Source organism: Pelophylax lessonae (genome assembly GCF_965119305.1).
Source record: "Pelophylax lessonae genome assembly, chromosome: 3".
In the NCBI taxonomy this organism is placed as follows: Eukaryota; Metazoa; Chordata; class Amphibia; order Anura; family Ranidae; genus Pelophylax; species Pelophylax lessonae.
The window spans coordinates 119,083,315-119,095,339 of NC_138770.1; the positions used below are offsets into that span (position 1 = coordinate 119,083,315).

At 44.2% G+C, this 12,025-nt stretch overlaps 1 protein-coding gene across 4 annotated transcripts in view; it reads left to right on the forward strand.

The window, feature by feature from the left end:
* The window catches only part of ATAD2B (ATPase family AAA domain containing 2B), a 346,270-nt gene that overhangs the window by 81,101 nt on the left and 253,144 nt on the right, over nucleotides 1-12,025 (forward strand). For all 4 annotated transcript variants that reach the window (XM_082251749.1, XM_082251750.1, XM_082251751.1 and 1 more), the window contains exons 7-10: nucleotides 1,966-2,094; nucleotides 2,660-2,735; nucleotides 5,944-6,045; nucleotides 7,051-7,162. In XM_082251749.1, the coding sequence (XP_082107875.1) occupies nucleotides 1,966-2,094; nucleotides 2,660-2,735; nucleotides 5,944-6,045; nucleotides 7,051-7,162 (419 nt within the window). The remainder of the gene's footprint in view (nucleotides 1-1,965; nucleotides 2,095-2,659; nucleotides 2,736-5,943; nucleotides 6,046-7,050; nucleotides 7,163-12,025) is intronic.

Genomic DNA, 12,025 nt, shown 5'->3' on the forward strand with positions numbered 1-12,025 from the left:
CAGAGGGTCCTCGGATGGGCATGGCAGCGTCGGCTGCGACCATCGCCAAATGGATCAGACAGACCATTGTGCAAGCCTATGCTTTGAAGGGGAAGGTTCCTCCCTGTGAAGGCGCACTCTACCAGGTCTCTGAGTACGTCTTGGGCCTCTCGTCATCAGGCTTCTGTGGCCCAGGTGTGTAAGGCGGCGACTTGGTCGTCTGTTCACACCTTCTCCAAATTTTACAAAGTGGATGTTCAGGCATCGGCAGATGCTTCCTTTGGCCGTAAAGTTCTTAGTGCGGCAGTGCCTTAGGGTCCCTTGTTTGGGTCCTTGGCTGTTGGGGTATTTTTACCCCTAGGTTACTTGTTCTTTCCTGGGTTGTTGCTCCTGTTGAGCTCGTTTTTTTCCTGTTGCCCAGTTGGTTCTCTTACTTTGGTAAGGTTCCTTTCTCTGCTGTGGGTACTGCGTTGCTTTAGGCGCGGCTACTTTTTTCCCAACCCTCATGTCTACACTGCTATGGGACGTCCCCATTAGTGAAGATTATGAAGTGGCGGCGACTGTCGGAGGACGTAAGAGAAAACGGAATTTTTGTAAAATCTTACCGTAAAATTCCTTTCTCTGAGTCCTCCGACAGTCGCCGCCCCCGCCCCTCTTTTGGGGTTTGTTTATGTACTCTACTGCTATGCTACTGAAACTGAGTTGAGAATGCAGGAAGCAGGGAGGTATTGACTGAGGGGACCGCCCGCTAGGGGTGTGATATGCTAAAAGCTTTTATATTAACAAATCTTGTTGCCTAGCTACTCCAACGGAGCAAAGGTCAATACCCCATTAGTGATTATGAAGTGGCGGTGACTGTCGGAGGACTCAGAGAAAGGAATTTTACGGTAAGATTTTACAAAAATTCTGTTTTTGCATGGTTGAAGGGTGGGTTATAACCCCTGTAATTTATTTTTTTGGTCTTCTGTGTCTTGGGGAGATTTCCCTTCTCTTCCTGACCTATAGCCAAAACAGAAAATCTGTCCAAAGTCTAAATCCTTAGTTGTCACTAGGGCTAGTGTCCCCATTAGAAGATTTCCCAGGTTTCTGGTCTAGTGACAACCTAAAATTTGGGATTTTTTTTTCACCTTTTTTCTTAACAGTAAACCAAACAAAGAGGGGGAACCTTCCTAACAGAGGGAAATTGGCAGCAGTCAAAATTTGACAGCGGTTTGTTCCAATCCCTCTCCGCTCTCCAAAATAACATAAAAATTTAAATAGTTTTTGCCTTTTTAGATATACTTTGATTTTGTGATGGTGTTTTTTTTACCTATTTCCACTTTAAGATGCAATTTTTCTTCAAGATGCAATTTTTCTTCTTGATAGCATTATGGATGGAGTTGCCTCCTAGCTATTACACAGTTGGAAAAAATGGAGAAAGCACACCAGAGGAAGTGGAAAGCTTGACTCTAAAGCCTAGTATACATGATGAGAAAATCCGATGCAAAAATGCCGCTTTTGAAGCGACCGTATGATAATCTGATCGTTGGTATACAGCTTTTGAGAGCCCACCAGGACATTTCATGCAAAATTATCCAAAGGGACAAGCACAAACATTTTTCCTCGTATGGTACCAGAACAAACTGCTTAATACAGTATTCGTCCAGGAAAAAAAACAGTGACCAAGATCGCACATGCTGAGAAATGAAAGAATACATTACATTATAATACCTTACAATTCATGACCTCACTTCTGGAGTTGTATTCTGGGGTACAAGAATTTTCCTAGCTTTAGTAACCTGTACATTTTCTAAAAAAGACTAGCATGCAAAAGAGACTTTTATTGGTCTGTTATTAAGGCTGGCAGGAAGAAAGGTTTTCCTGCCAAGGGTCAAAGATGGGAATTTACATTTTGTAATGATCATACTGGCCCCAACCACCTAAAGTAGACTTCATTTCTATTGGGATATGTGTGTTATCATTTGTTTACTTTGTATGCTTTTGCAGAATCCCAGGAAGAAGGTGAAGACTGTGATGAAGAAGCCGAGGTAGAGGGTGAGGAGGGTGAGGAGAATGATCGACCATACAACCTCAGGCAGAGGAAAACGGTGGAAAGGTATCAAGCACCTCCTATCGGTAGGTATTGCATTTAGTATTTTAAGAAATCAAATGGATGGAAATGCTTGGTTATATGAAAAGCACCTACAGTAGGCAGTGTAATTGATGGGGCCCACTAAAAATTTTTACTTGCTGTCTAATTGCGAATTTGATAATGCTGTGGAATGACACTACAATTTAGGGTTTATAATGGATGAGTTATTACTGTCCTTTAAACACCTGTATAGCTATTTTGTATAGCTATTTTTAGTCATGGTTTCAGTTTATTAGCATTTTTTTTTAAATGTGCTCTTGGTAGCATCTAAAATGTTTTTTTTTTTTTTTCCCAGCCAAAGATTGGTTTGGAGGAAAACAAATTGTATAGATGCCAACCTAACCATCTGTTAATGTTGTGATTATAATTTAATGTAGTTGTAAATTATATGAATAAGCACATATTCTGATAAAGCAGATAATCAGATATTGCGTTATAGGAAGAAAATTGCAGTAATCTGAATTTTATAAACCTGAGATTGCATGTATTTTTCTTTTTGTGCTTGCCATTTTTTTTTCCTTATCTTTTCAAATGTTTGGTTTTATTTAGAGCCAGCACATCAAAAAAAGCGACAAAGCACTTTGTTTGATACACACAGATCACCTGCAAGAAGAAGCCATATTCGGTATGTTCACGATTTACAACTATCAGGCTATTGTTAGAATTATGTATTTAATTTTTTCACACATCTGGCGTGCTTTATTTTTAGTAATTCAAGAAGCTTTACAGCTCCTAAAAGAGGGATATTCCAATAAAGAGCTTAAAATAGTTTTTGATTAACAAACTTGTAATACTTGCCTGCTCTGTGCAATGTTTATGCATTGAGCAGCTCCCATCCTCGAATACTCAGCTGGTGCTCCTGGTCCTGACAAAATCTCCTGTGAGAAACACTTTAAATCTGCTGTAAATGTTGAAATGTGCCTGGACCCAGGCTATGGATAGTACAGCATTTACTTATTCGTACTGGCAGTAATGGGGCTTTAAAAACAAGCTCTCGTTGACCTTTTGTAGCTGCACGAATTGTTAGAAAATGGATTTTCAAGGGCACGGAAGTCACAGCATATCTGTCACAAATGTGCAGTTGAAATACTCGCCTGTTTGCATTTCACTCTCTCACTGGCTGAAAATGCTGCAGAATGTAAGTTGTCAAGAGGGTGACCATTCGCTCATCCAGATGGCGATGAAGTGACACATGCAAGCTGGGAAATATTTTGCTGTCCTGCTTTGTCACGTGTAGTGATCCTGGCACTGGCCATGCGGTCACCATCATCTGGTCCAGGGATCCGTGGAATTCTAGGGTTCCTCCAGAGATTGCCTTGACAAATGAGCAAATTCTTCCCCTCAGCTACGTTCCCACTGGCACCATTTGATCTTTTTAGACATCTATAAGGGGGTAATTCTTCCCAATTAACTTAAGTGTAAGGAGCATTTTTCCCACTGACTATCACACTAATGTATCATAAGTTGTAGATATAATAATTTTTAGCAGGGGTTCCCAGAGACTTGAAAAGTTATTACATGGGTTCCTCTGTGTTTAAAAGACTGAGAGGCTGTTCTAGTCTGATATTGCCCTTGTTTCCTTTAGCAGCTTAACATCCCACATGTAAACAGGTGCTGTTAGCCTTTTAGGAACCAACTAAACCGTGTTTGTTTTGTTTTTTTTTTTTTTTATGTGCAGTTTTTTTCATGAATACTTTAGTCATGTTTTAAGTGGAGTTTTCAAGTCGGAAGGTATATCTTAAGGCATTCTATGTCTTAAGATAAAAAGCCTTCTGTGTGCAGTAGCCTCCCCAGCCCACCTAAACCTACCCGAGCTCCATCTCTGTGCAGTAGTGATTACAAGTTCCTAGGCCATCCTGGACACTCTCTCCTTATTGGCTGAGACACAGCTGTGACGCCATTGGCTCCCACGGCTGTCAATCAGGAGAGAGAGGGCTGGGGCGAATGGCAGCTCCGTGTCTGAATGAACACACAGAGCTGCAGCTCAGCTCAAGTGCCCCCATACCATAGCAAGCTGCTTGCTGTGGGGGCACTCAGCAGGAGGGAGCAGCAACGAGGGACCCAAGAAGAGGAGGATCCAGGCTGCTCTGTGCAAATCCAACTGCAAAGAGGAAGGAAGTATAACCTGTTTTTTATATATATTTTTTTTTTTTATTTTTTTTAAACATTAACAATCCCTTTTTAAGCTTGAACTACCAAGGTTAGGACTGGTTTCAGTTAAACTCAGTTAAAATGGAACTAAACTTGACTATTAAAAGTTATTACAGTATAGACATGCAGTGTCTTTTCTGCAATAGCAAACACTTGCCTGCTTGCAGTCTTGAATGTACACTGAATTGTGCATTCCTGGCACATTCCCGCTGCGCCAGAATGATGTCATTCCACCACTGGTCACGCAAGAGGCCGACCCAGCTCCGGGGAGCAGAGTACAGTGTCTGGCAAGGGAAGTTACTGCCTCATCACTGGAAGGTGGAGGTGATCATTCTTTGGTGTTTAGTTCCGCATTATGAAAAGTTTCTAAAAAAAATTTTTTTTTCCATTTGCGTACTGTTCAGTTCTTGTGCGTCCAGGAAGCCATTTTTACTGAGAGCTTTGCCCTTTTTTTTTTTTCTATTTCTTCCGCACCAGTTGTAATGCAGATTTGCTGCAGAACAGAACAAAACCCTGACTATGTTCTTAATTTCCCAGCATGGGTCTTCCAGAAGCTATTAGCATTGAAAAGATTTGTCTAGACTGCTTAATTTTGCTTTTCTAAAGCATGCAATTTCCTCAGTTTGCTTTCCATACGTAGTATATTTTTTAGTCTAAATTATGGATTATTAAAGTGCAGAAAGCGCCTCAGGCATGAATACATTTTCAAGAACTGTGAGATTATTGCTTTATTTACCTTTCTGTAGGCGAGATTACTAAAGAGCATGCACTAGATTGTCTTCTCTGATCTTTTCTATGGTTCCTCAATAGTAATTTCAAACTCCCATTTTAGGAAAACGGCTCTTGGGGTCTATATTTGAATCGGAACACTAGTTTTTTTTTTTTTATATACCTTGCTGCAGGCACATCAGGTTTTTCAGTTATTGGGCAGGTGGTATTCACCTTTTTTGCTGGTTATGCACAACACAATCACACGCCTTCGGTCCCTCGAATACTCTGATATGATGATCTGCTTTACACTTCTCAGTTAAATGGAGCTGTTGTCCTGGGAAGCAATTCGGAATGAATGACCTTGTAGTATTCAAGTTACTGCTTTCTGTTATTGCATTAAGAGGAACATATTGGAAGCCATACTGATTATATTGAGGAAAGCCAAATTAATGCAAAAACAGCACTTAAACTCTGTGCAGCCAGTATATTAAGCTGGCCATACGTTGATCAAAATTTGTCTGGGCCAGCGGAGACCAGACAAGTTTCAATCCATGAATGGGAACTGCTGTTGTGCAGAAATCAACCTATCAATGAACTTCTAAAGCACAACTGCCCTGCCAGATTTTTCTTGCTCGATCAGCACCACAGACTATAGCCTCCAGCACTGATCAGTGTATTCGAATGACCACCTGCTGTTGGAATATGATAACTCAGCAGGGAGGTTTCCCCTCACCCCACACTTGTCAATCTGACTGTACAGTCTCCTTTTGTTCTAATACCTACTTTATGTAGATCCTTATTTCTCATTGTATTTGTAAATCTAAAGGTTGATTGTACAAAGATTGTATGGTCAGATCGGAACATGTATTGTTAAACGAATTGCTACAGCCATCAAGCCTCCTTGACTTGCCTTTTGTCTGTCTTTTTCCTTTATTCCAGTGTACATGTTAATGGGTGTATTTTTTCTGCAGAAGAAAGAAGCATGCGATTCACAGCAGCGATACCACTTCCTCATCAGATGAAGAGCGGTTTGAGAGGAGAAAGTCTAAGAGCATGACCAAAGCCAGAAACCGGTATTTGCACTATACAGTATATGTCAATTAATGGCGTATGAATAAGCATCTTTATTTTCTATTGCTTTGTAACAGTAGCTTTTCCTCTATCTAGAGATACTTACACATACCTGCTGCAACACCCAGGTTTCCACCATTCTACGGATTTATTTATTACAGGAACTAATTTACTGCTGACAATTTATGCAGAGGTTTTAAACACTTCTATTTTGCACATTTATATCCATCCCTGGCCTTAGGGAGCTTACGTTCTAGGTCCCTAACTCGCATTCATACATACTAGGGCCAAGTTAGACAGGAGACAGGAGCCAATCAACTTACCAGCATGTCTTTGGCGTGTGGGAGGAAACCAGAGTACCAAGAGGAAACCAGCACAGGGAGATAATGCATACGTTATGCAGGTAGTGCTGTGGTTGGGATTCAAGCTAATGACTGAAGCACTGCCAGGCAGAAGTGATAACCACCTAGCCACTCTGCTGAGGGGAAAACTTCTTGTAGTGTTGAAGCTTTACATCTCCTTCCCTCCTTTCACATGTTCTTGGTGGCTCTACAGAATAGGGAATGGTTAAAACAGTGTTGGTTTTTTTTCTCAACCATTTGACTCTTTTGAGGATATTTTACAAGGACATTACAAAAATAAAGGAAAATACTTGCTAAACACTTTTCACTGGAATTTGCACTTTTGTCTTTCCCTCACTCCTGGTGACAATAGCCATCAATGCAAATAGTGTTAATTTCCCAGGGACATAAATGGCAATCAATACCTGATGGAGGTTCTATCCTTTCTTTATACTATCCAAAATGAGAAAAATGCAAATAAAAACCCCATAACCTCAAGCTTTATTTTCAGTCCTAAAGTGCAAGTTTCCTTTGATGAAACCAGATTTTACTTTAGACTTGTGTATACCTTCAGTAAAATTGTCCTAAGCACAGTGACACTGTATGCTGAACTTGTTGCCCTGGGTTTCTGTGTGTTGAGACCTTTTCTTTTATCTTCTATGTTAGGTGTCTACCGATGAATCTTACAGCTGAAGATCTAGCCAGTGGTATCCTGCGAGAAAGGGTCAAAGTTGGGGCCAGCCTGGCTGATGTGGATCCAATGAACTTGGATCGATCGGTGAGTGTTGCACTGACTTATTTTATTTAAAGATTGTGTTTATCTGTTCTATTATGATGGCTGCACTCTTAAGAGGTTAGAGCAGCTTGAAGTGGTTATAAAAGCAAAAAAGCTGTTTTCTCTATCGTACATTGACGGACGCAGCCTCTGATCTTCATATCAGTAGGGTTATACTGCCCCCTACAGGAGTAGGACACTAGGCAGAAAAAAGTTCTGGCTATGCCTATGGGCAGTCACAGGGGCTATACCCTCTCTCACTGCTATAGGATGTCAGTTTTAATCTGCTTAGTCAGGAGTAAGAACCTAGTTCTTGCTGGGATCTCTGGTCCTGGCAAAAGTTTTTTTCTAGATAATTTTTTTTTTTTTTTTTTCGTTCGCTTTTTCTGGGAGTTCCTAGAGGTGTTTTTTTCTGGTGGTGGAACCCCTCCCTATACCCTAGTGCTGACACTCAGATCTTTCTCTGTGGATTGAGATCTCTGCAGACACGTGCTGTGCAGACATTCTGGGCCTCCTGGTGCATCTTTGGTGAAGGGTGGCGAGTCTGGGGGGGTCTCTCTCTCTCTCTCTCTCTGCTGGGGGTCTTCAGTACGCTCTGCCTGACCTCTTGGGGATGCTGCAGCATGGTGGAATGTTCAGGTCCTCCAGATCCCAGCTATCAATGAATGCACTTTCAACGGTCCTGGAATTCTCTGTGTCCCGGGTGGAGGTGGCCTTTAAAGGGCGAAGTGCCAAAAAACACCCTCTGCCTACCCCTGCCTCATTTGATAGGTCAGCTTCTGATTCTGATTCAGCCACCGCAGACGTCTCTACCTCAGCCACTGCGCAAGAAAAGGCGCAGGTGGACACACTGGTTGTATCTGTGCGTGAGACCCTAAATATGGAGGACGCAGCTGCCACTGTAAATGAGGCGCAGGTTACGTTTGGCACTTGCAAGCCATCCAGAGCGGCAAAGGTTTTTCTTTCCCGCGTATTTTGACAACATGCTCAAAAAATAATGGGACCGCCCAAAGCGTTTCCCTGGGGTGCCAAAGCACATTGCTAGATGCTACCCCTTTGAGGAGACCCTTGTAAAGAAGTGGACTGTGACACCTACGGTGGACCCTCTGGTCTCAAGACTGAATAAAGCTACCATAATCCCAGTGGAGGATTCCCCATCCTTTTAAAGTGGTAGTATACTTCGCTTTTTAATTTCTACCTACAGGTAAGCCCCATAAGGCTTGCCTGTAGGTAAAATTAATACACGGTTTAGGAGATATTCACCCTGCATGCAGCCGCTGACACCAGCAACGCATGCGCTCTGAAGGTCCGCCGGAGCTTCAGAGCGCATGCGTTGCTGGTGTCCGTGACCACGCGTTCGCTCCCTAGACCCTCACAGGCTAGCGATGTAGATCTACATCACTTTGCCTGTGAGGGGCTGACTGCCGACGTAAATAGTCGTGCGGCAGTCGGCAAGTGGTTAAAGAAGGCCTTGAAAGATCTGCCTTTTCAAGGAGATCACCAGTTTGGGGCTACCCTGGATGACATTATCAAAGGTCTCACAGGGGGTAAGAGTACCTTTCTCCCACAGGCTAACAAGGGAAAGGACCAGCGTAGCAGACAGGGCCCCTCCTTTTAAGCACATTAGAAGTTTTTTCATCCCTCAGGGTAAGTCGATAAGGCAAAGTCCTTCAAGCCCCCTCGGGTGGTTCCAAGCGACCCTGGTCTGGCAAACAAAAATTGAGTTTCTTCAGACCTGAGGACCAGGCCCCTTTGGCCTGAAGGTTCGCCCTCACCTGTATCTGGGGTGGGAGGGGGACGTCTTTGCTGGTTCCCGGACCTGTGGATTTTCCGAATACAAGAAAAGTGGGTTCACGATGTCATATGGTCCGGGTACAAGATCGAGTTTCGATCCATCCCACCAGTAAGGTTCTTCCCTTCCAATGGATACTGTCTCCGGATCGCTTTTAATCAAACCTGTTTACGGTCCCCAGGAAGGATGGCAAGGTGCGTCCAATCCTGGACCGGAAGGCACTGATTTGCTTCGTGCAAGTTCAAAAGTTCAAGATGGAATCCATTCGCATGGTGGTGGCTTCCCTACATCAGAGGGATTTCTTGGCCTCCATAGACATTAAAGATGCCTACCTTCACATCTCAATATGTGCAGGACATCAACGGTATGTGCTTTGCCGTGGGAGAGGATCATTATCAGTTTGTGGCCTTACCCCTTTGGTCTTGCCTCTGCTCCTCGGTCTTCACAAAAATGTTGGCTCCATTCCTGGCGCTGTTGCGACAGCCGGGGATATCAGTCCTGGGTTACTTGGACGATCTGCTTCTCCGTGCGGAGTCTCCCACGGTGCTGGTGCCAACTCTGGAGGAGTTCGGGTGGATTCTGAACCTTCAGAAGTCTTCCTTGGTCTCTTCTATGAGACTGGACTATCTGGGCCTGACTTTGGACTCGTCCACGGCCAGGGTTTTTTCTTCCTCCGGAAAAACTTAAAAAAAAAACTACAGACTGCGAATCAGCTGCTGTTGCTGTCCAGCAAATGGTCGTCCCTTCAGACCTGTGTGAGAGTTCCGGGACTGAAGGTGTCGTCCTTTGAGGTGGTCCCCTTCACTCAATTCCACACGAGAATCCTCCAGAAGGAAATCCCAAAATGGAACAAAAATCAAAATTCCCTGGACCATCAGATCCAGCTTGAGCCAGGTGACCAGGTAGTCCCTGATCTGGTGGCTTTGGTCCCCGATGCTCAAACAAGGAAAATTCTTCCTTCCTATATATTGGACAATTGTCACCACGGATGCCAGTCTGTCCCGGTGGGGAGGGGATCTCGGCAGGTCTTTTGCTCAAGGAGTCTGATCCCTGGAAGAATCCAGGTTACCGATTTAAATGTACTGGAGCTGAGACTGATCAGGCTTTGCCTAGTCCACTTGACCGAGTACCTTCGGTGTTGTCCAGTGCGTATTCAATTGGACAATGCCACGGCCGTGGCTTATGTCAATCACCAAGGGGGCACCAAGAGTGTCCTTGCGGCCTTGGAAGTGGCTGGCATCCTCCGATGGGTGGAACGATTTGTTCCAGCTCTATTCGATGTTAACATTCCAGGAGTAGAAAATTGGCAGGTGGATTTCCTCAGTCGACAGACCCTGGATCAAGGGGAATGGTCTCTCCATCCAAAGGCGTTCCAGCAGTTGTGCCTTTGTTGGGGCACTCCAGATGTAGATCTGTTGGCGTCTCGGATCAACCGAAAAGTGTAAAGGTTTGAGGCCCGCTCCCGGGACCCTCTGGCAGACACCAAGGACGCGCTGGTGGCCCCGTGGGGTCAGTATCAGCTGATTTATGCCTTTCCTCCCCTCAAGTTGCTGCCAAGACTTTTTTTGCAGGATCGAGGAGGAAGGGATTCCGGTCATTCTTGTGGCTCCGGACTGGCCTTGCCGAGCTTCCTCTCTGGGAGGATCTACTGTCTCAAGGGCCAATCTTCCATCCTGCTTTACAGTCGCTGGCTTTGACGGGTTGGCTGTTGAAAGCCAGGTGCTGAAGGACAGGGGTTTGCTGGCTTCAGTGATTACTACTCTGCTTAAAGCGAGAAAAGCGGCTTCTAGGATCTATCATCGTACATGGAAGTCTTATGTTGCGTGGTGTGAGTCTCTTGGGGTTCCCCCTCGCTTTTCCTCTGTGACTTGGATCTTGGCTTTCCTTCCACGGGGAGTCGATCAAAAGTTAGCCTTGAGTACTATCAAGGGTCAGGTTTCGGTCTTGGCAATTTTCTTCCAAAGCCACTAGCCGCCCATTCTCTGGTGCTTAGCTTTATTCAGGGGGTGAGACGCTTGCCACCTTCAGGGCGACCTCTGTTGCCACCTTGGGACCTTAATTTGGTGCTGTTAGTTCTCCAGAAACCTCCTTTTGAAAGTATTTGGGAGATTCCTCTGCTTACCTTTATCCCAGAAGGTGGCCGCCTTGGTGGTTATTACTTCTGCGCGCAGGGTGTCAGAACTCGCGGCGTTGTCCTGTCATTCTCCCTATATGGTGGTTCACAGGAATAAAGTGGTACTTCGTCTGGATCCGTCCTTCCTTCCAAAGGTGGTTTCCAGTTTTCACTTAAATGAGGACATTGTATTACCCTCTTTGTGTCCTAAGCCTAAACATTCTAAGGAAATTGCACTACATACTTTGGATGTGGTTAGGGCACTCAGGGTGTACTTGGCTACTGAGTCTTTTCAAAAGTCAGATTCGCTCTTTGTACTCCAGTATGGCCCAAGGAAAGGGCTGCCTGCGTCTTCTGCGACTTTTTTCCAGATACATCAGACAGTTGTGCAAGCTTATTCAATTAAGGGTCAGGTTCCACCTTTCCCTGTTAAAGCGGATTCTACTCGGGCGATTAGTGCTTCCTGGGCTTTTTGCCATCAGGCATCTGTGCTTCAGGTTTGCAAGGTGGCTACCTGGTCGTCTGTTGACACTTTCACAAAGTTTTACAAGGTGGATGTGCTGGCATCTGCAGATGCCTCTTTTGGCCGAGTATCTTCTGATATGAAGATCAGAGACTGAGTCCGTCAATGAACGATGGAGAAAACTGGATTTTTGTCTTATTGTAAAATCCTTTTCGGAGTTCTTTGAACAGTACCCGCCCCTCTATTTGAGTTTGGTTGGTATTATCTTCTCTGCTTTGATACAAAACTGACATACTATAACAGGGAGAGAGGGTATACCCCCTGGGACTGCCCATATGCATAGCCAGAATTTTTTTTCTGCCTAGTGTCCTACTCCTGTAGGGGGCAGTATAACCCTACTGATATGCAGATCAGAGACTGCGTCCGTCAATTAACTTTAGAGAAAAGGATTTTACGGTAAGACAAAAATCCAATTTCTTTTTTTCCCCTCTTCATGCA